Source organism: Corythoichthys intestinalis, chromosome 1 (genome assembly GCF_030265065.1).
Source record: "Corythoichthys intestinalis isolate RoL2023-P3 chromosome 1, ASM3026506v1, whole genome shotgun sequence".
Classification (NCBI taxonomy): Eukaryota; Metazoa; Chordata; class Actinopteri; order Syngnathiformes; family Syngnathidae; genus Corythoichthys; species Corythoichthys intestinalis.
This window is the reverse complement of record NC_080395.1, coordinates 66,351,614-66,377,342: the sequence shown is the minus strand read 5'-3', so window position 1 is coordinate 66,377,342 and position 25,729 is coordinate 66,351,614. Positions and strand designations below refer to the sequence as shown.

At 38.9% G+C, this 25,729-nt stretch overlaps 2 protein-coding genes across 2 annotated transcripts; one reads left to right on the top strand and one right to left on the bottom strand.

Annotated features, from left to right (window-relative positions):
* Positions 1-3,753: 3,753 nt before the first annotated feature.
* Positions 3,754-10,519, top strand: hypk (huntingtin interacting protein K). The gene is made up of 4 exons (XM_057851342.1): positions 3,754-3,942; positions 4,610-4,665; positions 9,496-9,547; positions 10,304-10,519. Exons 1-4 carry the CDS (start codon positions 3,781-3,783, stop codon positions 10,397-10,399), a joined length of 366 nt encoding a protein of 121 aa, XP_057707325.1. The 5' UTR covers positions 3,754-3,780; the 3' UTR covers positions 10,400-10,519.
* Positions 9,851-24,718, bottom strand: mfap1 (microfibril associated protein 1). The gene is made up of 8 exons (XM_057851341.1): positions 24,488-24,718; positions 17,798-18,014; positions 17,567-17,705; positions 15,240-15,427; positions 14,760-15,029; positions 14,491-14,650; positions 11,150-11,239; positions 9,851-11,046 (listed from the first exon to the last, which is right to left on the bottom strand). Exons 1-8 carry the CDS (start codon positions 24,567-24,569, stop codon positions 10,867-10,869), a joined length of 1,326 nt encoding a protein of 441 aa, XP_057707324.1. The 5' UTR covers positions 24,570-24,718; the 3' UTR covers positions 9,851-10,866.
* Positions 24,719-25,729: the final 1,011 nt, after the last annotated feature.

Here is a 25,729-nt window from a genome sequence, read left to right as displayed (position 1 = left end):
CACTCTGCCTCCCTAAAATGGTTAAATTGTTTTAATCAGTTGAGTAATTTTATTTCAATGGATTTTTTTGTCATTGTATGAACTAAAGGTGGATTGTGAGCTTCCCCAGAATATGTGCATGGCACAGTTGCCGTACAATTTGTTAAATAATAATGGTTTTAATAATTTGTACGTGATAGTGACGGTATTAACTCATCAGTTGCAAATGACGCGATGAAGTGAAAGGGCTGGCGGTGAATGAGCGAGTTTCAGTGCCATAGACTGCGATTCACAACCAATCAGTTTTGACTGTGAGGCCTAACAGTCTCTCCCAGTTCAAATAAGTCTGTCAATGACAGCAAATGAATTAAGACTGGGGGTGGCAACCCAAAATGTTGAAAAAACATATTGGGGAAAAAAAAAAATGTCTGGAGCTGCAAAAAATTAAAAGCCTTACATAAGCCTTATAATGAAGGCAACACATGCTGTATGTATCTGCATTAGCTATAATAGCCTACAGTCAAAATGACTAAGTTAGCTACAAATACATAACCTTCATGATGAAATGTTTTTTCCCCTGCAGTGCATCCTGTAGAGAATGACGCACCACGTGACTATACTGTTGTACGATGCTGCCTCAAGTTTAAAGCTGTAATGTGAAGTAATTTCATAACATGCCAAATAGGGTCACAATTAAAGTAATTAAACATTGTCCAACAAATAAAGCATGAAAAAATAATTTATATGTTCTATATTTGACAAAATAATCACGTTTCCGAAGTTCGAGCCTGAAAGGGGACGAACCCGGAAGTGATACGTCACACCGAGAACAGCGATGGCAGCGCTCCATACGGCCGCCATACAAAGCCCTTCAAACAAGGATTCAAACAGCGATATAAGCGATAGATCGAGCGCAAGGGAGGAGATCCAAGTTTTTGAAGAGTTGGAGGAAGAAGAGGAGGTTGGAATTTTATGTTGGACCTAACATGTATTAGCCAGACGCTAATCAGGATGCAAACAATGTGCCTAGACTACCTGACATGGAATGGAGACAAGACCCATCGAGATTACAAGATTGGTAAGATATAGGCTGTTATTATTTTCATGATTTGAAGATGCAGGCATTTGCACATAAATTTATGTTTTTGTCTATCTGATGACATTGTTTAAAAAAATAATAATCAGACTGCATGTTCATTTTGGCAGATCCGGCAGCGCTCATGCATATAAAATAATAATATAAAAACGTTGGGGGGGGGGGGGGGTGGTAGGAGATGAGTCGTTGATGGCTTTCTCCACTTTATTGTGGCAACAATAAGAAAACAAAATAATAGCGGACTGCCGCCACATTCGACCGCGAAGTTTTGCTTCTCGCTCATCTCCGCCTCGCCTCGTACTACCAGCTACTACTACTTCCAGTCCCAGCGTCTCTTAAACGGATCATGCATAGTGTCTCTTTATGAGCGTTTTGTTGACAAAGGTATCGAACACACAACGTGCTTACAACTTTGTTTCTTTAGTAACACATGGAGCTAACAGTAGCTGGGGCTGTCGGCAGTAAGTGGCATCTAATGGCCTGAGGAAATGTAGTTTTTTCACACAAGCGAACGGATTAAAAAGCACCACTTCAGTGTTGTCCCGAGACTACATTTCCCATGATTCACTGTGTGACTTGAGCCGCTCGCTGATTCGCTGCGAGATTGACTAAATGCCAACACGCTCGCTGTCACCTGTCAGCGGCTCTCGCGAAACAAAAACTAAAAGGCTATCAAGCGATCACCGTGAAAGAAACACAGCTACAAATGCAATGCAATGCTTGAAGCATGAAGGTGGAAATACATAATACAAATACAAATAAATGTGCACAAACTCACCGGCGGTGTAAACCTGCCGCTGTCAACGCTCTGGGAGGTCGCATTTCACAGCATTCTGCCGCGCTCCTCCTCGCCAGCTGTTTGTTCGCCATTCATGCTCGTTTGCATTTGATCACTAGTCTAATACACTCCTGCTTTTTCGGTGAGGTTTTTTGTGTTTATTCGTTATTGGATCGTTTTTGTTCACCACTGTAAATAATAGCACTGAAGCAAGAAGGGGTAAGTCGCCATTTCTGTTCAACCCGTTTTCTCCTGTTTTGTTTAGCGTAAGAAGCTAGGTTAGTGGCTGTCTTTTCTTTGTTCTTTTTCATGATCAGGGTTAAGTTAGCGGGTGGGGTTCAAGTGTAGATTCCTTTTGTTTGTTGTTTTGGCCTGGGCTTACCCTGAAGCCGCGCTTCATCCACATTTTGTACATACTCATTGCGAGTTTGATTGTTGTGTAAATAAATTTGTGCCACTTGTGAAATTATGTGGCTCATTTTATGTTACGCCCTTCGCGAGCCGTCCTTGGGACGTAACACTAGCGAACACAACAACAACTATGGCACGACTATTGCCACGAGTTGGTTTTCGGCTAACGTCGCTAGCTTCTACTGTACATTCCACAACAGTTTGCAGCTCTGCTTTGACAAAGTCATCAGTCATCTATTCAAAAATCACACTTACTTTTTGGCAAATACTTGATCATAAGCAGACCGGTTAAGGAAGCAGGCATCTTCGAAGTGTTTGCAGCAGAGAACACTACTCGATGATGGCGTGAAATTCATTCGCTTCGTGCGAACGAAAGATGTCCATTTACGTGCCCTGTTATCCTTTGGCCACTCATTCAACTTTTCGTTTGAGTGAGAACAAAACATCGCCACACACCGCCGTGGCATCTTACCGAGAAGCAATGCAACAAACAATACTGTTCTATGGCGGACTTCCCTCACACTTCCCGGTGTGACGTAATTTCCGAAGATTTCCGAAGATTACAGAAGAAAAGCATTTTCGTTGTCAAGGGCGTTGCTATGGGTTAAACAAAGAATCTGGAAGGGTTGCGTTTAAAAAAATAATGAAAATATGCTTATAATTGTTTAGCCATTGATATTATTCAAAAACGTGGTTGGCCAACCTTAGTTCACATTTCCCCTTTAACTTCTTTACAATATTAATGAATTGGAAGAATGTTTGTGTAATGTTTGTCCTCCTACAGAAGCCATTTTAAAACCAAAAACATATTTCCCTGCCTCATCTTTTTCAATTTTCAAACATTTTTGAAAAATAGCGCTAAAGAGCCGCATGTTGCTAACCCCCGAGTTAGAGCCTAGAGGTGGATACACTCAGGATGGATGTAAGTAGTGACATGAAAGGATGTCACGACGCAGAATGACTGATAGAGGGCAGTAATGCTCCAAATAGCAGTGTACTTCTCTACTACTTTGCCAGAAAAGAAGAGCTTCCCCAAACCCTGATTCCCCGCCAGTGTTGCCAGATTGAGGGGAGCTCCCGTCCATTTGAGCTATTTTCAATCGTTTGGATTATTTTAAAATTAAACTTGTATGTCTACATCTTGAAGTTTAGCAACATTCCTTTAGAGTTGTATTTTCTTTGCTCTAATTATAGCTGGCATTTAAACGTTTTTCAACCGTTTCTTGGTAGAACTACATCTCCCATGATGCTTATCGGAGAAACAGCAATGTTTCCGCTACAATGTGTCCAAAACTGTACTTTTTTAAGTAATAATAATAATAATACGAAAATATATATACGGTTGTCTTATATTGAATGAGAGGTTGTAATTTGGGCTGTTTTTTTTAATTATTATTATTATTATTATTATTATTATTATTGAACTGGGGGGTTGTACTGTGTGATTGAACTGAATAGTGTCTTTCCCATCTGGCAACCCTGCCGGCGGCCGTCGTATCGTATCACACTTACAAACATGGCGACGGAGGGTGATGTCGATTTGGACCTGGAAGCTGACGAAAACTGTACTGGGAAGCCAGCAGAGAAGCCTCGTAAACATGACAGTGGTGCCGCCGACTTGGAGAGGGTCACCGACTATGCCGAGGAGAAAGAAATATCCAGTTCGGACTTACAAACGGTAAGAGAATCCGCTTCTCTTCAGAAGCGCATGCGGCCAATGCTGATTTTTGTCGTGGTGCGGAAAACAAAATGCACAATTGCATAACATTTTACTTTAGTATCGTGTACTGGTTTGCTAGTAGTATTGTTATTGTTGACTCTGAGTTAAACGCGCCACGACTGTGAACAAGATAACGTTGTAGCTTTTAGGTAGTGCAGTTTTTCCCCTACGACATCTCATCCATAAACCTGAACTGCACGTTGAAATTTGTTCAAAATAAAATTGTCTCCATAGAAATATGCTGTGTTTATAGTGGTGTCGACATAGTTGTTCAATAATTCACTCCCAACGCGAAGAGATCAACCCAATCTCTTGCACACACACACACACTGCTGGATCTGTATTTGTTTTGTCATAGCGCCTACATTCACTTCACGTTAGACTCCACTTTTACTTATTTTAGTTGTATATTCCTTTTAATTAGTTTTTTATTTTTTTTATTTTTTTTTAGTGTCTATATTTTATACTTTTGATTGTTTATTGCTGCTGCAATATCTTAACTTCCCCTATCAAGGATCAATGAAGTATTATCTTATATTATTATCTTTCTAAGAGTCGTGCTCCCCCCAATTTTTTTTTTTCTCTCCCGAAAAAATATTATACTATTCCTTTTTCCTCCCCACAGGCCATGTCAGTAATTGGAGATCGAAGATCGCGAGAACAGAAAGCCAAACAAGAGAGGTGAGTTTAATATCAGGGCCATGCACAGACCGGTGGAGGGGCAGGTCCTCATAGATCAAAACAGGCACATGAACAAGTATTAAATACACCTTACAACAACATAACTTCCATTTTAACCAGCTTTACAGTATAATTGGCTGTGACTGTGACATACTTTAATTGGGAGGGGGAATAGTGAATAGAAATCAACACTGTCATTAGAGCTAAAACGAATACTCGAGTAACTCGTGTTTAAAAACTGATCCGAGTAATTTTATTCACCTCGAAGAATCGTTTAATTTTGCCAGCTCAAAGCATCACGTTTTGCCCGGACTACTTTTAATGCGGGACAACGCGCTGACGTCACGTGCGTAGAGGAAGAAGCAATAAAAAAATACCTTACTGCAGCCGACAGCCGTTACAAACTGCGTCGACGTTGCTTAAAACTATGCCCGCATGTTGCTACGGTGGTAGCAGTCTAGCAGGTAGCGTCTGATGCGTGTCATAGATATCACATGTACGTAGAACTAGATGCAAAATGACCAACTCGGCGGCGTTAATGAAACAGCCGCCACACTTCTGAGCGCTCATAAATAAGAATAACGTTACTGTCACTCGCTCACTAACGTTATCCCTGCGGAGGGCTAGGTTTTTTATTCATTATGACCACTGTCGATGCGTGACTAACTCTTACACACAGGCTTTATTTAATCTGTGAAAACAGCGCTGTAGAGTGGTTAGGGTGTAAAATAAAAACATAATAATGCTAACTGTCAATTTTAGCTCAGTAGTCATTGCTGGATAAAACAGCAAGTAGCACTGGTGCCTAATGTGCTACAATACAGCACAGCATTTATTTTGAACACTGTAAAAACTCAAATCCTATAAAGACTAACAGTTTAGACTAACTTAAAACTTAACTAAGACTTAGAGCTTGACACAAGTGGAAATTCAATTGAAACACGTAGGAAAAACACCTAACTTTTAAGTTGTGTGTTATCAAGCGTCATGACATTTTTAGGTAAGAAATATATATATTTTTTTATATGATCTAAAAGTATTTGGAGTGAAAGCAGTGAACTAATCTTTTTTTAGTCACATTTGAAATGCAATTGTTGGCTGTTTTCAACAATTTACATTGAAAATAAAGACATTGATTGACTGAAAATGGTTCAATATTACATGAAATGTCTTGTTTTCTCATCTATATGTATAATTGCTCTTTACCTTAAAAAAAATGTTTTATCCGATTACTCGATTAATCGATAGAATTTTCAGTCGATTATTCGATTACTAAAATATTCGATAGCTACAGCCCTGTCATCAACACTTTCTGGCTGTGACTCAGTCAGTCTTTGCCTCTTTTGTTCCTTCAACCTCGACATCCAAACTTCCTTCCTCAACTTGTTGTTCATCTGAGAACAAACCACATCAGATGGTCACTAAGGATGCAACAATACTTGGTTTTATATTGAACCGTTCGATACACCCTCTTTGATTCAATATGCAAAAACATTCAATCCAAATGAAAAGCTCCCAAAATGTATTTTCCGAATTTATTTATGTCGTTGCTCTCGCTAAAATGTCCGGCGCAGCTTTGGCTTGAAAAAACAAACTCTGCCGCTAGCAGCCCCTCTCCCAAACTGCCTGAAAGGTGAGAGGTGTGGCACACGAGGATCATTGCTAATGAAAAAAGACAGAAACTTCAACTTTCAATGTCGTACAGATCCGTTGTTTGGCAGCATTTTGGGTGAGCTGAGATGATATCCCCACTTGTACATATTTAACAAAGACTGTCTTTACAGATACGTACGACAAAGTCCGCCAATATATTGTTGCCGACTGGCTGCTACGAACAACCTCGCTGAGAGCTATCTCACGGTTACATGATGAACAATGAGTGGCAAATTAAGAGCACTGTACTTCAAACTCGTCCTGTTTATTAAAGTCGATTGTCAAATGCTGGTGTTGTGCAGTAATGAGCAGACGTGACTTCTGTGGCGTTTGTTAACTTTTTTAATGCCAGACAACACTCTCGCGCACACACTTGATATTAGAGGTAGGAAACTTTGGGCACCTAATGGTTCAATTACGATTGTGATTTAGAGGCTCCGATTCGATTATAAATCAATTATTGATGCAATTTTAGTATCAAGTTAACAGTTAAGAACAGTAAATAAAATACTCAAGTCCCCATTCTGTATCAGGAGCTTTAAACTACGTTCAATTAATTTAATTTTGTGAATCAACCGTTAAAGTTGTTAAAATTGCTCCCGTTTCCCTTTTGTCTACTTTAGACATGTGAAAGTTTTAAAATTGTTTCATTATTTAAAGATAGATTCAAGTCAAGATTTTGCCGATTTAGGCATGTAGGTGATGTATTTTAGATAAAAAGTAAGTAGGTTCCATACAACAGAGCCTTCTAGAGCAGGGGTCCCCAACCTTTTTTGCACCACGGACCGGTGTTATTTGGGTCTTTTTTTCACAGACCGGTGTTCTGACAAATTTTGCAACCCATCAAAAATTGCAACGATGCGGTTCTGCGTATGCGCATAACGTTAACCATAGCCGCAAAATGCGCAAATGCAGCCATTTCAATGTAAACACAACAAACTTTCTTGAAAGAAAAGAATATTAACTTACGTTTGATCATGGAAGGACTTGTTGAAAAGTTCTCCTCAGATACATCCTGCCATGTAAGCTGCACCCCACCCCTCCCAAGTCCCATACCATTGGCTGCGTGAGCCCAGAGTGATCATGGGACGCGTAGTCCATTACAACATCGATGGATTAAAATCTGCCATGACTGAATGGAAATTAAGCAGGCCAAATCAATCCATACCAGTGACTATAGATAATGCTGCAACTATTGTTAATTCAATATGTAACACAGATGGACTCGGACCACTAATAGGATGTTTTGCTCATGTGGTAAACGTTAGAGGTGTGCAATTGAAATATGCCAAGTAAAGCGGAAGTACAACACACTTAGCGCGCCGCGCGGTCTTCGGGACGCAATGAGGAACGGAGCAAGAGTAGCTAAACATCATGCATCTCATTACCCGGCCCCTCGGGTAATGCCAATGCTCAACTCACGGCTCTAGCTCAACTCATGACACGAGATAAAAAAAACACAACAACATACCTGACTGCTGCCGAAAAGCTGCTACAAAGTACATCCACATAAAGTTACGGTAGATATCATTTATATATGACTAGATGCAGTATAGATTCGGTAGCGTTAGCAGCACATCTACAAAAAGCTAGATGCGGGCGTTAGTAAACGGCCGCCATCTTAAAGCAGTACACACGAACCTTCCAAACGAACCTAATTAACTATTTATCTAAAATACTCCAAAATCGGTAAAATATTGACTTGAATCCATCTTTAAAGTAGTTTTAAAACTTTCACATGTCGAAAGTAGACAAAGGGGAAATTATGGAATAACGGGAGCAATTATAACAACTTTAAAGGTTGATTCGCAAAACTGAATGAATTGAATGTAGTTTAAAGCTGCTGATGAAGAATGGGGACTTGAGTATTTGATTTACTGTTATTTTTGTATATTTGTTTACTGTTATATGTTAACTTCATACTGAAATAGTAGTTTGGTTTAGCCTGAGAGTAATTTTGAACACTTTTGGAACTAATCTACAAAACATTTAAAAAAAAAAAAAAAAAAAAAAAAAAAGGGGGGGGGGGGGGGGTGCATCAATAATCGTTTTATAATCGAATCGGAGCCTCTGAATCGTAATCGAATCGTTAGGTGTCCAAAGATTCCCAGCTCTAGTAAACATACCTGCTAAGAGAGCAGTAGCATTCAACAGTGTTCCCCGCCTTACTTTATAAACAGTAAATATTGTTCTCAGCACTTTAATACAAAATTTCTTTAGATCAGTATGAAGTAAGCACATAAATATTATGCATTATAATGCATGTTTATATGATGGCATTGCTATTTTTGTTTGTTAGCAAAATAAAGAAAAAACACATGTATTTTTGTTTTAGAGCATTAAATATATTGAATTGAATCATAAATCGTGTCCCTCATATCGAAAATCCTACCAAACCGTGACTTAACTGTATTGTTGCATCCCTAATTGTCACTGAGCCACCGTCACCAGTTTTTTCAAAACGATTAAATAATTGTTATCCATATTTGACAACTCTAGCACCTAATACTGACATTTGCCGGGCCAGCAAGCAAGTGAGCGTGCAAGGGGAAGGTGCGGGCAGGGGTTATGCGCCGGCTTAGCGGCATACAAACGGCTTTATTCTTTTTTTTTTTTTTTTTACAAGGTGTTTTCGGTGTTCAAGTAAGGTACTCAATGGCGTACACACTCACCAAAAAAAAAAAAGCACAGTCAAAAGGGGCACTTCAGGCATGTAGGGACAGGTGCTCAAGCACCCTCTGCCCCTCCTCTGCATGTGCCTTCTTTATAGTCATATTGCTTTAAACATAATAATTTTTAGGTGCACAAAAAAAAAAAATGGGATGAAACTATGTACGTGTTTAGATTGCTATATAAAATTACTTGCTCCCTTTGGCAGTGATAGGTGACAGTGATATCCCAGTTCAAATGGATTAGACGTCTATTGCTGTCAATGACATTGAAACATAATTATTCCCTTTTTTTGTACAAAAAAAAAATATGATCATTCATTGCCAGCCCTCAACTTTCAAATGGATTTGAAATCGATCGGCGTTAATGGCAAAAAAATAAAATCTCTGGCAATAATTACGTAATGCATGTTGATTATCCATTTACACCAATAGAAATGTTGCAGTGTTTTTTTTTGTTTTGTTTTTTTGAGTAGACCTGACGCTTGCTTCTTGTTTGATCTTTCAGAGAAAAAGAGTTGGCCAAAGTAACCATCAAGAAAGAGGACGTAGAGTTAATCGTAAGTTTGTCAATATTTCTGGTATCTTAAAAATCTTTGACGTTTCAATGCCTTATTTAATGTACACAGTGCCATGTATTTCGGAAAGGCCGTGATTTGTCAGGATTTAACGCTCTTGTCCCCCAAACTAAACTTCAAGACCTTTTTTTCTGTCTGTACTCATGTATTACACCCCATTTTGATGGTGTCAATCCTTAAAAATTTATGTAGGGCAGCATAGTCATTTGTATTTTTTTTTTCTTTTAAGTATTAATTTTATTTTTTTACTCATTTTTCATGCTGCTATGTTTCTAAATGCGTCATTTTGTTCAGTCATTTCAGAAGCAAAAGTTTAGTACGTTCACAAAATCCCAAATTTTAAGGCAATCATTTAGATATGTTCGGGGTTGAAGTTGGCATGTCCCCAAAAATTGGATTGTTTACATTTTAGGGCATTAAATTACAAGCTGGTATACTTGGGGAAATAATGGCAACCAAGTTTAAGAATAGGATTCAATCCGATATAAGCAGTTGACTGAGATTTTAAGATTGGCAGCATGTTCTCTTTTTAGGTAGAAAGTCCTTCTAAGCTATGTTAAGAATATACAGTATACACTTCCAATCAAATATAAGGCATTGACACAAAAGAGCATTTTATTGCTGTAAAATTATCTGGTTAACTTGTAATTGTTAACCCCCTATGTACGGTATGTAACATCTCAAATTTCAGCATTTCAAAAAAATGTTTGGTGATCAGATGGTCATTTTGTGCTTCAGATGTCCGAGATGGAGATTTCCAGGTTTGCAGCAGAGCGCAGTCTGAGAGAACACATGGGCAATGTGGTGGAAGCTCTGGTGGCTCTGACTAGCTGAACAAACACAGGACTCAGTCACCAGTTTTGTCCAACTTCATTAACATTGAACTATTCAAATTAGATATGCTGTGTTGTTTTTCATTTTGGGGGGTAGGGGTTTCACAATAAAGATAAATAAAAATACATCGTCTTTGTGTGTTTGGTTACATTAAGCTCACACCTTAAAACTATGAAAATACATTTTATTTTATGTTTTTATAAAAAAAAAAAAAACTTTTCACAAATATGCATGAGCAATGAAAAAAAGAACAATTATTTAATTCAAACTCATTACTTGGTGACTATGTACAAAATTAATGTACATCTTGACCCATCAACTTCCCTTTGGACAATGAACAATGGTTATTGGTCAAACAGTGAAAACTAAACACACCAGTTTTCAGTTTTTTAAGATGGATCAAAAGAATCCAAACAATCTGTGTTCTATACAAAACTAAGTCCTGGCAAAGGCAGGGAGCACAAATTTTAAGTCTTCTTCCTCTTCACAGTAGGTCTGTCAAACACGTCTCTTACTCCCGCTGCCTTCTGCTTAAAGAACTTGTTGTTCTGAGCACTTTCCTGAGCCCACGCAGACTCAAACGATGTGGTATCCTGATCCACCAAGTGGGTATACTTGGTACGTCCTGACCGCCCAAAGTTTTTAACCTTAGAGGGATCAAAGATGAAAACAGAATTTGAGAATGCATTGGAACACAGGTTCCAAAATCTGAACAATATAGTTGTTACATATAATATAGTTGTTGTATACCTGCATGACTTTGGGCAAAATGGTTTTGTTGAAGTGATCCTCCAGAGTGGGTGCGCTGAAGTCTCTCTTGTAAACTTCGTCCTCCTCATCCTGCGACACAAATCACATTTGTAGAAAAAAAAAAAAAACTTGCACAATTCACCGTAAGGGCATGACAATATAGCAATAGGGTTGTTATATATTGCAATACTTAGTCTCCCAATAGGTTATTGATATGCTCTCACTAAGAATCGATATATCGGTTTGAAAAGATGTCATTGTTTAATAGAGGAGCCAACACTAGATCAAAAGTTTCCACTTGACTAGTGTCTAAGTTAACTCTTTCATTCGCCCCTCAAAGTCAAAATTGGACGTCTATCCTTGTCAATGGCAGGCAATAAGCTGCGAAAGACACTCAACTAAATTGTTTACAAGAATTGCAATAACATAGTCTCTGCATTTACAGAAATGTTGCACTGAAACGAGTGCGCAAACCAGTCCTCGAGGGCCGCAGTGGGTCCTGGTCTTTGTTCCAACTGATTCAAAACAGTTTAACCAATGAGGTTTCAGTGGAAACAAGAAGCACCTGACTGCAATCAACTTATTGCACTTGTAAGAAACCAGATTGGTGAAAGGCTGTCCTCATGATGGGTATGAACAAATACCTGCACCCACTGCGGCCCTTTGTGGAATAGTTTGCCCACCCCTGCACTGAAATATTTGCCTTGTCTATGAGGAAGACAAGGCATGTTCCACAATGCACCTCAGTATCAACTCTAGACGTCGGCCGAAATGGGATTAAAAAGCTAATGGCAATTTAAAAGAAAAAATTGAGCTGATTGCCGATGTCTAAAGCCAATTTTGTAAGCCAATACGTATTTTTAAAAGCATGTTGATTATGATAAGAAATTGAAAACATTAAATAAATGTATATATTAGAAGTTACTTTTTTTTCTGCTACTTTCTTTTGTAACACAGATCACTAGACGGTGAAAAATAACAATTATCATCACTCAGAAAGAAAAACAACATTCTTATCCTATTATATCGACCATATATTGGCGGATATCGGCAAACCTGAAAAAGTCCATACATCAGCATGATACAGGCATGAAAATGGGTCAGGGGTTAAAAAGGTGAGAAAGGTGTGGAGGAAATATGTTCCGGCGTTCTGCCAAAATGTCCGCCGTCGGCAAAACGTCCTACATGTGGCGAGTTTGACCATTTTAAGTTTTCACATAAGGCTTAATATTCGAGTTAACGGGGGTTTAATTAGTTGAAGGAGTTGATTTCAACCACCATTGACTCGCGCTAGCTTAGCCACTCCGGGGCCCTGAAACTAACAAATAACTGTCAAACTGCACAGAATTTGTTCAAATCATTTCCAACGACTAATTAAACCCCGGCTAACTCAAAGATTAAGCCCAATGTAAAAAATTCTGAACTTCCCCTTTAAAATAAAGACCATTGAATATGGCCCTTAAAATGTTGTCTATAAAAGTTTTAGAGCAATAAAACAAACAACACAAATGAATAAAATGAACAGGAATCCTTCAAAGTATTTCATAATGGGTCCAAATTATTTTTCGAACAGATCATGTGACTATTGAACCTTAGAGACAGCCGTTTGCATTGCTTAGCCAAAACTACAGCTGAGGAGGCAAGATGGATATTTAGAATTTCTTTAAACCTAAGCTTTCAAAACCCTCAACAACAACTGAGCTTGAACCGAGGATTGAGCACGAGCAGTGTCAAAAAGTCCTGGCTGTCGTGTTACCTGTTGTGCTGTAATTCCAAGTGGTGCTTGAATTGGATGCTTATAGCGGTGGACAGTATTTTTGAGCCAGCGCAAAGTTTGCAGCGCACGGAGATATTTTTGTTATCTTTACTGGACAAAAATGTGAAGTAATGGCTGTGTTTCCAGTGTGCAAATGCAGCCGTTTGTAGTATATCTCCTGCCTATTTCATTGCATCCTGGTGAGGTAGCAAGGCTATGTTGTTTTGGCCGCAAACTCCCAGCGCTCACGCATCATGGTAATACACGTGACCCTTTTTGTTCCATCCCCGATTAAAAAATGTGACATGTGATGTCACTCCCATGACTACAGTATTCTTCATTCTACACACATTATGGGGCAATAACAAAATAGTAACGCACAGGCATCAAGGAAAGTAATTTTACTCAGATTACTGATTTAGAAAAATGAACGCGTTAGATTGTTCTTTACTGAAAGAAAGTAATCAGATTAGTTACGCATTACGATACCGCGTTATTGACAACACTGCTTTTATATTACCGTTAAATACACAAGCTTGACGCTACCTTAACGGGAGCTATTTTTTCACCGGACGCTCCGGCAGTGTTCAACGCAAGCTGCAACGAACGGCAGTAACTTTGTCATACCACAAAATATGAAAACGAAAACCATTACTCACTAAATTCAATATGCTGGCAAATGCATTCATCTAAAAACAATTGGGAGTGATACTTTACCTCCTCCAGCGAATGTGAATTTGTGCTTAGTACAAGACCATCTGTCGCAATTAGCGATCTTTGACGCTCTTTTTTTTTTTCCTCCCCGCATACAAACTTGTTTCTCTCTCAGCGGCTGTGATTAACCTCAATGAAGTTGCTGTCCTAGCTAAGCCTTGCCTATCATTCGTCTTTGTAAGTTTTTAGTAACTTTGTGTATTGAATTTGAAAGGAAAATGTGTGTTTTGTTTTTGACGAACTTTTTCATGAAGCTAAACTGTTGAAGCTACTCACATGTGGAAAAATACGAGTGTACAACGTTTTAAATGTATTCATTTGGTATATTTCAGTTACCACGATTTGAGAGATCAATAAATTGAAGAATTTACGCCTTGCGATTGGAGTGCCTGTTTTGGGGTTTGCTGGAATAGCGTCACTGACACACGCAGCATCAAACAGGGGAAGGGGTAAGCGCTGCCGCGCCAAGCTAATTCTGGCTGCATTTTCGACACATGAAAAATAACGAATACGTACTACTGTATGACGGAAAATTTTAGTGGTTTTGTAACCGCGACGTTTTCATAGCATGGTAATCCGTGAAGGTAACTGGCACATGCCTACAAACGACCCCCCCCCCCCTTAAAAAATTTTTCTCCTCGGATCTACACGATTCACGTAGGTCATCCTTTTTGACTTCAAAACGGCGAATTTCGCCGAAAGGTGAGAGATTTTCATGCCTGATGATATGTTGGCCGACCTTCATAAGAAAGCTCATCACCCAAACAGTAAACATAACAGCGATATTGATTATATGTCAGCCGATGGGCAATTTTGTAAAATGTCCGTATATCGGCTAGCCAATATATCAGTTAACCTTTAATCAACTCACCAAAAAGAAGGCTCCTCTGTGGTAGTACTTCTGAAGGAACTTGTATTTGCCTTTGGACGCTTTGTTGGTGATGACTTTACCGTTGTTGCGGAGCTCAGCCCTGCGCTCCTCGTCTTTCATATTACGGAATCGCTCAATTTCTGCCTTTTCTTTCTCCATCCTGCCAACACAAACAAATCATAAACCAAATTGATTAAATTTTGTGTGATTGTTAAATAGGCAGTATTTCAAAATGGAATCATTTTACGAATACGTCAGTTTCTACTCACGCTTCTCTAGCTTCTCGGTCTTTCTTAATTCGTTTCAGTTCACGAATTTTCCAGGCTTCGTACTCCTCTTCCTCGTTCTCACCATCCGTGTCGAGAGCATCCAGAGCGGCCAGACTGCGCCTATTCTCCTCAAATTCTTTCTTTGCCTCCTCTTCTACTATCTTCAGTGTGTAGCGTCGCCGCTCTTCCTGTTGCCTCTTGGCCTCTGCCTCCAGCTCTCGTTGCTTTTGCTGCTCTGCTTCCCGCTCTGCTACCGTCACTCTGTCCTTTCTAGGAAGCAAAAACACTGAATTAATTTTGTGAAGTAAACCTTGAACTCACTGTTTAGATGACACAGGACTAGACCTATAAACTATCAATGTTAAAAACAATATATTAAAAAATACATTTCTCGCTTGGTAATAAGCTGGGAATGCATTTTAAATAACAATATAATGAACATGGCACAGAGCTGTCCCACATTATAAAAGCAGCTCTCACTTGCGGATGAAGACTGGTTTAAGTCTGGGCTCCGCTTCATCTTCACTATCTGTATATTCTTCATATTCAGACTCTGATTCAGATTCCTCCGCGGATTTGCCTTCCTCCTCCACCTCCATGACTTCCATCTCTTCTGTCTTGCGTTCCAAAGCTCGTTGCCGCATCATTGCTCGACGCCTCTCAATTTCCTGCAAAAAGATTGTTTTTTTATTTTGACCCAGTTTTCCCTCTAGGCTAGTATTGTAATTTTTGTACTGTAAGGTGCACCTGACTATAAGTTGCAACCATCAAAATTGACAAGAAAAACCGTATTAATTTCTAAGCTCCAGGGATATTCACACCTAAAAACTACAGTTGTCATGATACGGAAATCTTCAACTCTATCTCGATTAAACAAATACTCGATACCATTTTCGAAACGACATATACTTATAATATAGTCATATATATGTATTAAGGGAGTGCCATAAAATCAATTATTAGATGCATCGCGATACAACATGTGACGATTCGATTACGATTCATAAATGTTCAAAAACGATGATTTTCCCTAATAACTTTATGACAGCCGCTCGTAGCGGAATGAAATTTAAGACACGTCTGCTGCCCGGACACCTTTAACAGACGCACACACAATGTTATGATAGATGCTGCCGGTTACTGAGATTTACTTTATTTTGATTTTGATTTACTACCTTTCAAAAGACTGGAAAATAAATTTTGTGTATGAGACAGGCAGGGACTCGGCCGTGGCGCTTCTATGCGCAAGTTATTTTTTAGAGAGAGAGGGGAAGAGAGATAATTCGTTGCTCTTTGTCTTTCAGTTGTCCGGCAGTAGGTTCAAGTCGTGTTGACTGGAAAAAGTCCCTAGTGTTTTGCTAAGTCCCGTGTCCATCTATCAGAGGTGAGTACACGAACCCTCTTGTACTGTTTAGCCATTATTGTTTTTGAGCTGTAACTAGTAAGCGCCGAGCACTATGCTAATTAGCGACTTGGCTTGGTCGTGCGTTGTTAGGTAGTGTACATAAGTTACTCCAGATGCAGAACATTTAAAACCAGGATTAAGTAGAGCAGTAACATTACAGATATGCGAAATAGTACACAAATCTGAAAACAAGGTATATTGGTTAAAAGAAGTCTTATTTCCAAAGAAACTTTGTTTCCAGAAAATGTGGAATTCATTCCACCAGTGTAAATTTTATTGGCTTGTTGAGAGAAATAAATACTGCCTTTGAAACCGATAATGTTTTTGCACCGTCTTGTAAAAAAACGAGTATCTCAAGGTCAGCTGTGTGTTGTATGGGCATGTTGAGAAATAAGTACTGCACTTAAAATGGTTAATGTTTTTGCACTTTCGTGTATTAAAAAAAAAAAGAAAAAAAAAAGCAGTTTAAGGGCAGCTTTTTGTTGTATGGGCATGTTTCCATTGTCCCTGTTGAATCATTAGGATATTTCAAATAAATAATGGACATAAATTTGTTTGGCTACTTTATTACTTAGTAATGTACGATGCATCGATAATCGTGATAACTGTGATCATCGTCAATACCTTCATAATAGTTCGATAATCGAATCGTAGCACCCTGAATCGTAATCTAATCGAATCGTGGGATGCCTAAGATGGCACACCCATAATATGTATATATTTTTATGTACTCTTTCAGTGCCCATTGACAATAATAGATGCCCAATGATGTGACTCTTAAAAACTAAATTTAAAAAGTCTTCAAATGCCAAATCTCCCACTTCAAATTGATTGGACGTCAAGTACTATAAATGGCAGCCAATGAGTTAACAAGAAAATGCAAAAATATCTTTTATAACTATGAAGACTAGCACAAAATCCAATTTATCCAAATGACACCAAATTTATAGACCTTTGCAATCCAATATTGTATCTGGACATATTTTAGTATTGATACTTAGATATTTTTTGAGAACCTTACTAAAGACATACAGCTCATTTGCCTGTAAAAATCCATATACATAAGCTGCAGGATTCAAATCAGAGGAAAAAAGCAGCATACAGTCCGAAAATTACGGTAATTTTTTCCTGCTTCTGTCACTAAATGCTTTTTCATGTGGCTTTAAGGTTGTTTCCCCTCTATTTTTTCTGACTTGCTCATATTGTGAATTGGCACTGTAGAAATCGAGATATCTGTATAAAACATGCCTATGGGTTGTAAATTAAAAGCTATCAAATAAAAAATAGTACGCATTTTTACCCGGTGTGGAAGGGATATTACCAACCAATGCTGAGTAATGAATGCGTAATTATAGCAAAAATGGATAAAAACAAACACTTCAAGGCCATAATTGAAAGGAACCTCATCGTCAACTTCTTCCTCTTCCTCTTCTTCATCCTCGCTGCTCTCCTCCCGTTGTGGATGCCACGTGCCTTCATCAGAGTCTTCGCTGCTCTCTGCGACGACTTCAGGCTCCACTATCTGTCGATGTCTCGCAAGCCTGAGCAAAGATGCGGATGAAAGTTATGAAAGTCATGTGCAAACTTCATTTAGAAAAGCTTATGACTTCAAGATTCAGAAGATGTGCAAGACCTCTCCTCCACGTCCTCAGAGACACGGTTGAGCAAACGCTTTAGACGGGGGTCTGATACATCCTCTTCCTCCTGTTCCAACTCGGGCTCCATTTCCTTTCCCTTTTTGACAAACTGGAAATCCTCCTCTTCCTCATCTGATGACTCCATCGGTGCGTAGTCTGGACGCTTGCCCGACACGTATCTCTTTACCTTCACCTTCTCCATTGAGATCTCGCCTATGAAACAACAAACACGTATTACAAACAATGTCGACAATTTTTAAGCTCTTCATCTCAGTAATACATACTAAGTGTTGAAGGTTTGAGATGTGGATAAATTCTCCTTTGGACCTAAACCTCATTTACATTTTTGGATTGATTCACAATTGAAACACATTTTATAGTCAGTCCTTCACAATTGCAGCTTTTCAGGATTAGGGATATGTGCAAGATGTATTTTAACACATTTTAACTGTCTGATATTGAAAATATGCCAGCACAATGATGATAAGCTTTTAGAAATTAACGTATATAAAAAAAAGTAAATAAACTTCTATAAATATAAATGCAGGGTCCACAACTCTCATGCAATGAGCATGTCTCTCACACCCTGTGAAAATGAACACTGCCTTGAATATTAAACATTTGTGACATGACTAATAACAAGCACTAATGTGCTAATACAGGCTGAAGGCCGTGACAGAAAAGCACACGTCCTCTACTAGCCATCACCGAAGCGACATGCGATAATAAGTCCACAATTAATCAATCAGCCCTGAAGACACACACAAAAAAAATTAATAGGGCTATTAGGATCGATGCGTATCCATCAGAGAATATTATAGGGCTGCAGCTATCGAATATTTAATCGAGTAATCGACTGAAAATTCTATCGATTAATCGAGTAATCGGATAAAACATTTTTTTCCCCGGTAAAGAGCAATTATAAATATAAATGAGAAAAAAAAGACATTTAATCCAATATTGAACCATTTTCAGTCACTCAATGTCTTTATTTTTGATGTACATTGTTGAAAACAGCCAATAGTTGCATCTCAGATGTGACTAGAAAACAAATTCACTGCTTTCACTCAAAAAACTTCTAGATCTTATTAAAAAAAAAACCATATTTCTTACCTAAAAATGTAATTACGCTTGATAACACACATCACTTGAAAGCTACGTGTTTTTCCAACGTGTTTCAATCGAATTTCCATTTGTGTCAAGCTATTTTTAAATTCTAGTTAAGTTTTAAGTTAGTCTAAACTGTAAGTGCTGATAGGATTTTGAGTTTTTGCAGTGTTTAAAATAAATGTATGATACCTGCTGTATTGGAGCACATTAGGGACCAGTGCTACTTGGGGTTTTATTCAGCAATGACTACTGAGCTAAAACTGACAGTTAGCTTTATTATTAGGGCTGTCAAAATTATCGCGTTAACGCGCTGTAATTAATTTTTTAAATTAATCACGTTAAAATATTTGACGCAATTAACGCACATGTCCCGCTCAGACAGTATTCTGCCTTTGGTAAGTTTTACAGCAAGGCTTTTTGTGCTGCAGCACAACAGCGAACTCTTGTGGTCGCTTTGCGACATGGTTTAGTTTTTTCTTGCCAGTTCATATGGCTGCACGTCTCGGGCTGACGCCTACGTTGTAATGTTGTGCTTGTATGATCCTTGGACAAGATTTGTCCGTAAGTATGGTTGTTGTAAAGAATGTACATATTATGTTAATAAGCGAAATGTTCTATTTTTTGTATGAGACGCTTTTTGTTTATGTTTAGTGAACCTGTATAGTGTGCTAAGCTAACGTTGTTGCTAATGCAATGCTTGTGTACTTTTTTTTTGTAGTTTCACTACGGTCTAAAGAGGACAGTGGTTTGAGGCCATTTTATTAATAAATCAGATGAAAAAGGAAGAAGTCTGATTATTAAGGCGTTGTTCACTAGCTGTCTAGCTTTGGAAAAAGTAGACGCTTCGGAGTGAGGACAGCATAGACAGATTTAAATGACAGTAGAGTGAAATGCCCACTACAGTCCTTATGTACCGTATGTTGAATGTACAGTGGGGAGAACAAGTATTTGATACACTGCCAATGGATTTTCCCATTGGCAGTGTATCAAATACTTGTTCTCACTGTATATATCCATCTTGTCTTATCTTTCCATTCCAACAATTTATTTTACAGAATATATATAATTTACAGAAAAATATGGCATATTTTATGGTGGTTTGAATTGCGATTAATTGCGATTAATTACGATTAATTAATTTTTAAGCTGTAATTAACTCGATTAAAAATTTTAATCGTTTGACAGCCCTAGTTATTATGTTTTAAATTTACACCCTCATCGCGCTACAGCGCTGTGTTTTTACGGATCAAATAAAGCCTGTATGTAAGACACGTTAGCCATGCATCTACAGTGGTCATAATCAATAGAAACCTAGCCCTCCGAATGGCTAACGTTACGTGAGCGAGTGACAGTAACCTTACATTTATTAGCGCTGAGAAGTCTACAGCTTAAAGATGGCGGCTGTTTACTAACCCTGCCCAGACGCGGCCGAGTCTGTCATTTCACATCTAGTCCTAAATGCATGCGATATCTATGAGACGCATTGGACACTACCTGCTACCACACTAGCAGCATGCGGGCGTAGTTTTTAGCAACGTAGGCGTAGTTTGTAGCGGTTGTCGGCTGCAGTAAGTTTTTTTTTTTTTTTTTAATAGCTTCTTCCTCTACGCATGTGACGTCAGCGCGTTGTCCCGTATTAAAAGTAGTCCGGGCAAAACGTGATGCTTAGAGCTGGCAAAATTAAACGATTCCTTGAGGTGAATAAAATTACTCTGATCAGTTTTTAAACTCGAGTTACTCGAGTTGCTCGAGTATTCGTTTCAGCTCTAGAATATTCCTATAAAAGTTAATTGTGATCCCTCCACGAATGAGAGGAATAGATCAAAATAATAGTGTACACACATCCAAAAAAGATACAGTGTGATCTATGGATCTACTTACTAAAAACTACTTTAAATCGTTTATAACAAAAGAGGGGAAAAGAGACGTATTGCAAAATACAGGTGCAAGCGTTAAATATGTTCATTTAATCAATGCAGTGAAGGATTGTATCTGGAAATGTGTACGCATATTATATACCAGTACACTGGTCCTTCTCAAAAAATTAGCATATTGTGTAGAGGTGTGAATCGGCACTTCCCTCACGATTCGATTCGATTACGATTCGGAGGGCCACGATTCGATTCGATTACGATTCGGAGGGCCACGATTCGATTCGATTCAGAGGGTCACGATTCGATTCGGTTCGATTTGGCAATGCATCACGATGCATTAAAGCCTGGGATGCATTAAAATTCTAAAGCAAAGCATATTTTGCGTGAATCATGAGGCAACACAAGCGGTCAGACATTAAACAACTTTTTATTGGCTCTTGTGTCACTCCTGGTTGAAGTAAAATGAAAATACTTTCAGATATATATATATATGTTTTTTAAAAAAAAAAACAGATCACAGCATTTAATTAGTGCTTTGAATGAGACCAGGGCTATCTCTTTTACACACAGTAGCAGCCTTTCACACAGTGCAACATCTGAACTCCTGTGCAAAATCAGTAATAACAGTCACTGTATTTTAGTCACAACGACCCATCAATAAAAATATTCAAGTAAATATTTAAGAAAACTACAAAGAAAATATTGTAGTGCAGCAGCATCTTTATCGCAATATCAATCCAGGGATCAGTTCAGTTGCAAACAAAACATCAACTAAATTGCAATGTAGAACAAAAGTAAAATGTAGTCCTAGCCCACTATATATGTGCAATAGAGGTTAGATCGGGCCTAAAAAAATCCAGCCCGACCAGACACGGCCCGCTGGTATTGAAGCCCGACCCTGCCCGAGCCCAATCAATTAACTAGATTTGCAGGCCCCGCCCGAAAAACCCGATTTTTTTTTTTTTTTTTTTTGAGTGACACGAAGAAAAAAAAACGCAGCAGCAGCAATTTATTTTCATTTCTTCAAGTTGGCAGAAAAAACGCAAGTTTTCTAAATGTTTAAATAGTCTACATATTTTTATGATCATTATAAAAGCATTTACACAACGAAATAACGCTGGGAAAGTTTAATATGAAAAAAAAAAACTTGGGTTTTGCAGACACACAGAGGAGAAGATTCAAAAGGATCACATTTCTGTTGCCTTTGTGTGCATAAGTAACAGTGTCCTTCGTAACGAATTCTAAGTTGGCAGAAAAAAAAACCCCGCAAGTTTTCTTAATGTTTAAATAGTCTACATATTTTCATGATTATTATAAAAGCATTTACACAACGAAATAACGCTGGGAAAGTTTAATATAAAAAAAAAACATGCGGGCCACGGCGTTCATGTGCGTGCACAAGCAAATGCACAATACAGAGAGCCTGCGCTCGGTTTTATCCCCCCCCCCCCCCTTTTTTTTTTTTTTTTTTAAATAATTTATTTGTCCGACGCGGCGGACCGACCCGACCCGAACGTGAATGCTTAACATTTTGGGCCCGACCCGACCCGACCTGAATTTCCCAAAATGTTAATTGGATTCGGGCAAAAGATCTAACCTCTAAGAGATAGGACATAACATAACAATGGCTGAAGCGGCGAAAGAGGGAGCGAGAAAGATTATTGATGCACCCAAGACATTGAAAGCAGACATCTGGAGACATTTTGGCTTCTACGAGGTTGGTGGAAAACTTGGCCAGAGTTATGCGGTGTTTAAAAAATGAAACACGAGAATAATAATACAAATGGGGAAACCAAATCCGTTGCATCACTGGAATTTCGCAGGGAAGATTTTTTAACGTACTTATATATTTTAAAATGTGCTGAATCGATTCGGCTTGTTGCCCGCATCGAATCGAATCGTCCATGCCCCGCATCGGGATGCATCGCCGCATCGATTATTGTTGACACCAGTAATATTGTGATAAAGTTAATTATTTTCTGTAATGTACTGATAAACATGACACTTTCATATATTTTAGATTCATTACACAACTGAAGTAGTTCAAGCCTTTTATTGTTTACATATTGATGATTTTGGCAAAAAAGTCAAGAAAAACCAAAAATCCCTAGCTCAAAAAATTAGCATATCATGAAAAGGTACTCTAAAGAAGCTACTAACCTAATCATCTGAATCAGCGAATTAACTCAAAACCCCTGCGAAAGATTCCTGAAGCTTTTAAAAACTCCCAGACTGGTTCATTACTCAAAACCGCAATCATGGGCAAGACTGCCGACCTGACTGCTGTCCAGAAGGCCATCATTGACACCCTCAAGCAAGAGGCTAAGACACAGAAAGAAATTTCTGAACAAATAGGCTATTCCCAGAGTGCTGTATCAAGGCACCTCAGTGGGGAAGTCTGTGGGAAGGCAAACGTGTGGCAGGAAACGCTGCACAACTACAAGAGGTGACCGCACCCTGAGAAAGATTGTGGAGAAGGGCCGATTCCAGACCTTAGGGGACCTGCAGAAACAGTGGACTGAGTCTGAAGTAGAAACATCCAGAGCCACCGTGCACAGGAGTGTGCTGGGTTAATGGGCTACAGGTGCCGCATTCCCCAGGTCAAGCCACTTTTGAACCTGAAACAGCGGCAGAAGCGCCTGACCTGGGCTACAGAGAAGCAGCACTGGACTGTTGCTCAGTGGTCCAAAGTACTTTTTTCAGATGAAGGCAAATTTTGCATATCATTTGGAAATCAAGGTGCCAGAGTTTGCAGGAAGACTGGGGAGAAGGAAATGCCAAAAAGCCTGAAGTCCAGTGTCAAGTACCCACAGTAAGTGATGGTCTGGGGTGCCATGTCAGCTGCTGGTGTTGGTCTACTGTTTTTGTTTTTTTTTTTTTAAATCAAGGGCAGGGTCAATGCAGCTCACTATCAGTAGATTTTGGAGCACTTCATGCTTTATGAAGATGAAGATTTCATTTTTCAGCACGACCTGGCACCTGCTCACAGTGCCAAAACCACTGGTTAACTGACCATGGCATTACTGTGCTCAATTGGCCTGCCAACTCTCCTGACCTGAACCCTATAGAGAATCTGTGGGATATTGTGAAGAGGAAGTTGAGAGACACCAGACCCAACACTGTGGATGAGCTTAAGGCCGCTATCGAAGCATCCTGGGCCTCCATAACACCTCAGCAATGCCACAGGCTGATTGCCTCCATGCCACACCACAGTGAATCAGTCATTTCTGCAAAAGGATTTTCGACCAAGTATTGAGTGCATATCTGATATACTTAATTGAAGGTTGACTTTTTTTGTATTACAAAAACACTTTTTTGTATTGGTCGGATGAAAATGCTAATTTTTTTAGATAGGGATTTTTTGTTTTTCTTGACTTTTTTTTTGCCAAAATCATCAATATAAAAACAATAAAAGGCTTGAACTACTTCGGATGTGTGTAATGAATCTAAAATATATGAAGGTCTAATATTTATCAGTACATTACAGAAAATATTGAACTTTGTCACAATATACTAATTTTTTTAGGACTAGTGTATGACAATGCATATGATACCCTTATACTACCGACCACCTGGACAATATAGTTTTACCTAAATCGACAAGAAGTAGAAACTGCGTTATCATCGCGAACGAGACTGATGTTTAGGGTTAGCGTTAGCCTGGTATGCTAGTAGGCTTTTAGCTAACCGTGTGCGTCTCACCTTTCTCATTCCGGACGGGCACGGCTCCAGCCGTGGATTGTATAGCTGGAAGCTTCATGTTGACGGAGTCGTGGTTAGACATGGCTGCGTGCTGGAAAAACCAAATTTAGTAGTATTTTACTGGCAAAAGAACGAGCCAGTGTTTCAAATAATGAAAAGCTATGCGTGTACTACCACTACACTACAGTGTACACAGTGGGCGGAACCATGGTCTTCTTCGGATGTTCATTGCTCTTCTTCTCCACCAACTGGTCTGGAGTCTGGATTTAATTCATTCAAATATTAAAACACATCTTTAAGGGATTCATTTTATTTCTAGACTTTCATAAGGCATTTGATTCTGTTGAACACCCCTTTATTTTGAGGACATTAAGGTATTTTGGATTTGGAGATAAATTTAATGATTTTATTGGTATACTATACAAGGATATTAATAGTAGTGATGGGATCTGTCGTTCACTTGAGTAAACGAATCCATTCCGGTTCGTTCAGTAAAAAGATTCGTTCAAACAAATCGTTCAACGAATCGTTCGCCCCCCTCATCTCCCTCCCCGCCCAAACAAATCGTTTGGTTACTGAACGGGAAGTGACGTTGCCGAACGAATCACCAAAGACCGCTTGGCAGTATAACTGAACGGGAAGTGACATTGCTTGGTCCCTCCCTCTCTTGCACACAGGCTCCTCATTGACCGCTCGTCGTAGTTTCAGAAATGAGTGACAGGCGGTATTATTCAGCTTTCACAGACAGCCTCGTCTCCCTCCCGCGTCGTCTGTCCTAGTTCTATGGGCTCAAAGTCATGGCTCGTGCTTGCATTTCGATTTAGGACACGGTTAAACATTTTCCTTTTGTGGGGGGAGTGGCGGTTTGGGGTCGGGGGCGCACGGACTTTCTTTAGCATGTTCTTGATCACTTATACAATGCCGCTGCTACCAGCCAACGCAGCATGCTTGCTGTGACGAAAATAAAAATAAATCGAAAGTTTAATTTCTAAATATGGAACGACCAACACATCATATTTACCTCTCGCTCTGTTGTATTTTTGTTTTTATGCTCATCACTATTATTTTAGTTCACTATTGTTAAAACTGAAGTGTAAATAGCTAGTTGTCAAATGTGCTGCTCTGAAATAAAAACAATACTACATTTTTATATTCGACAGTTTAATTGCAAATCAGTATTAAGATGATCGTATTGAATTTTTGCACTGGTATTAACAAATAAAATAATCCAGTCAGCTCCCG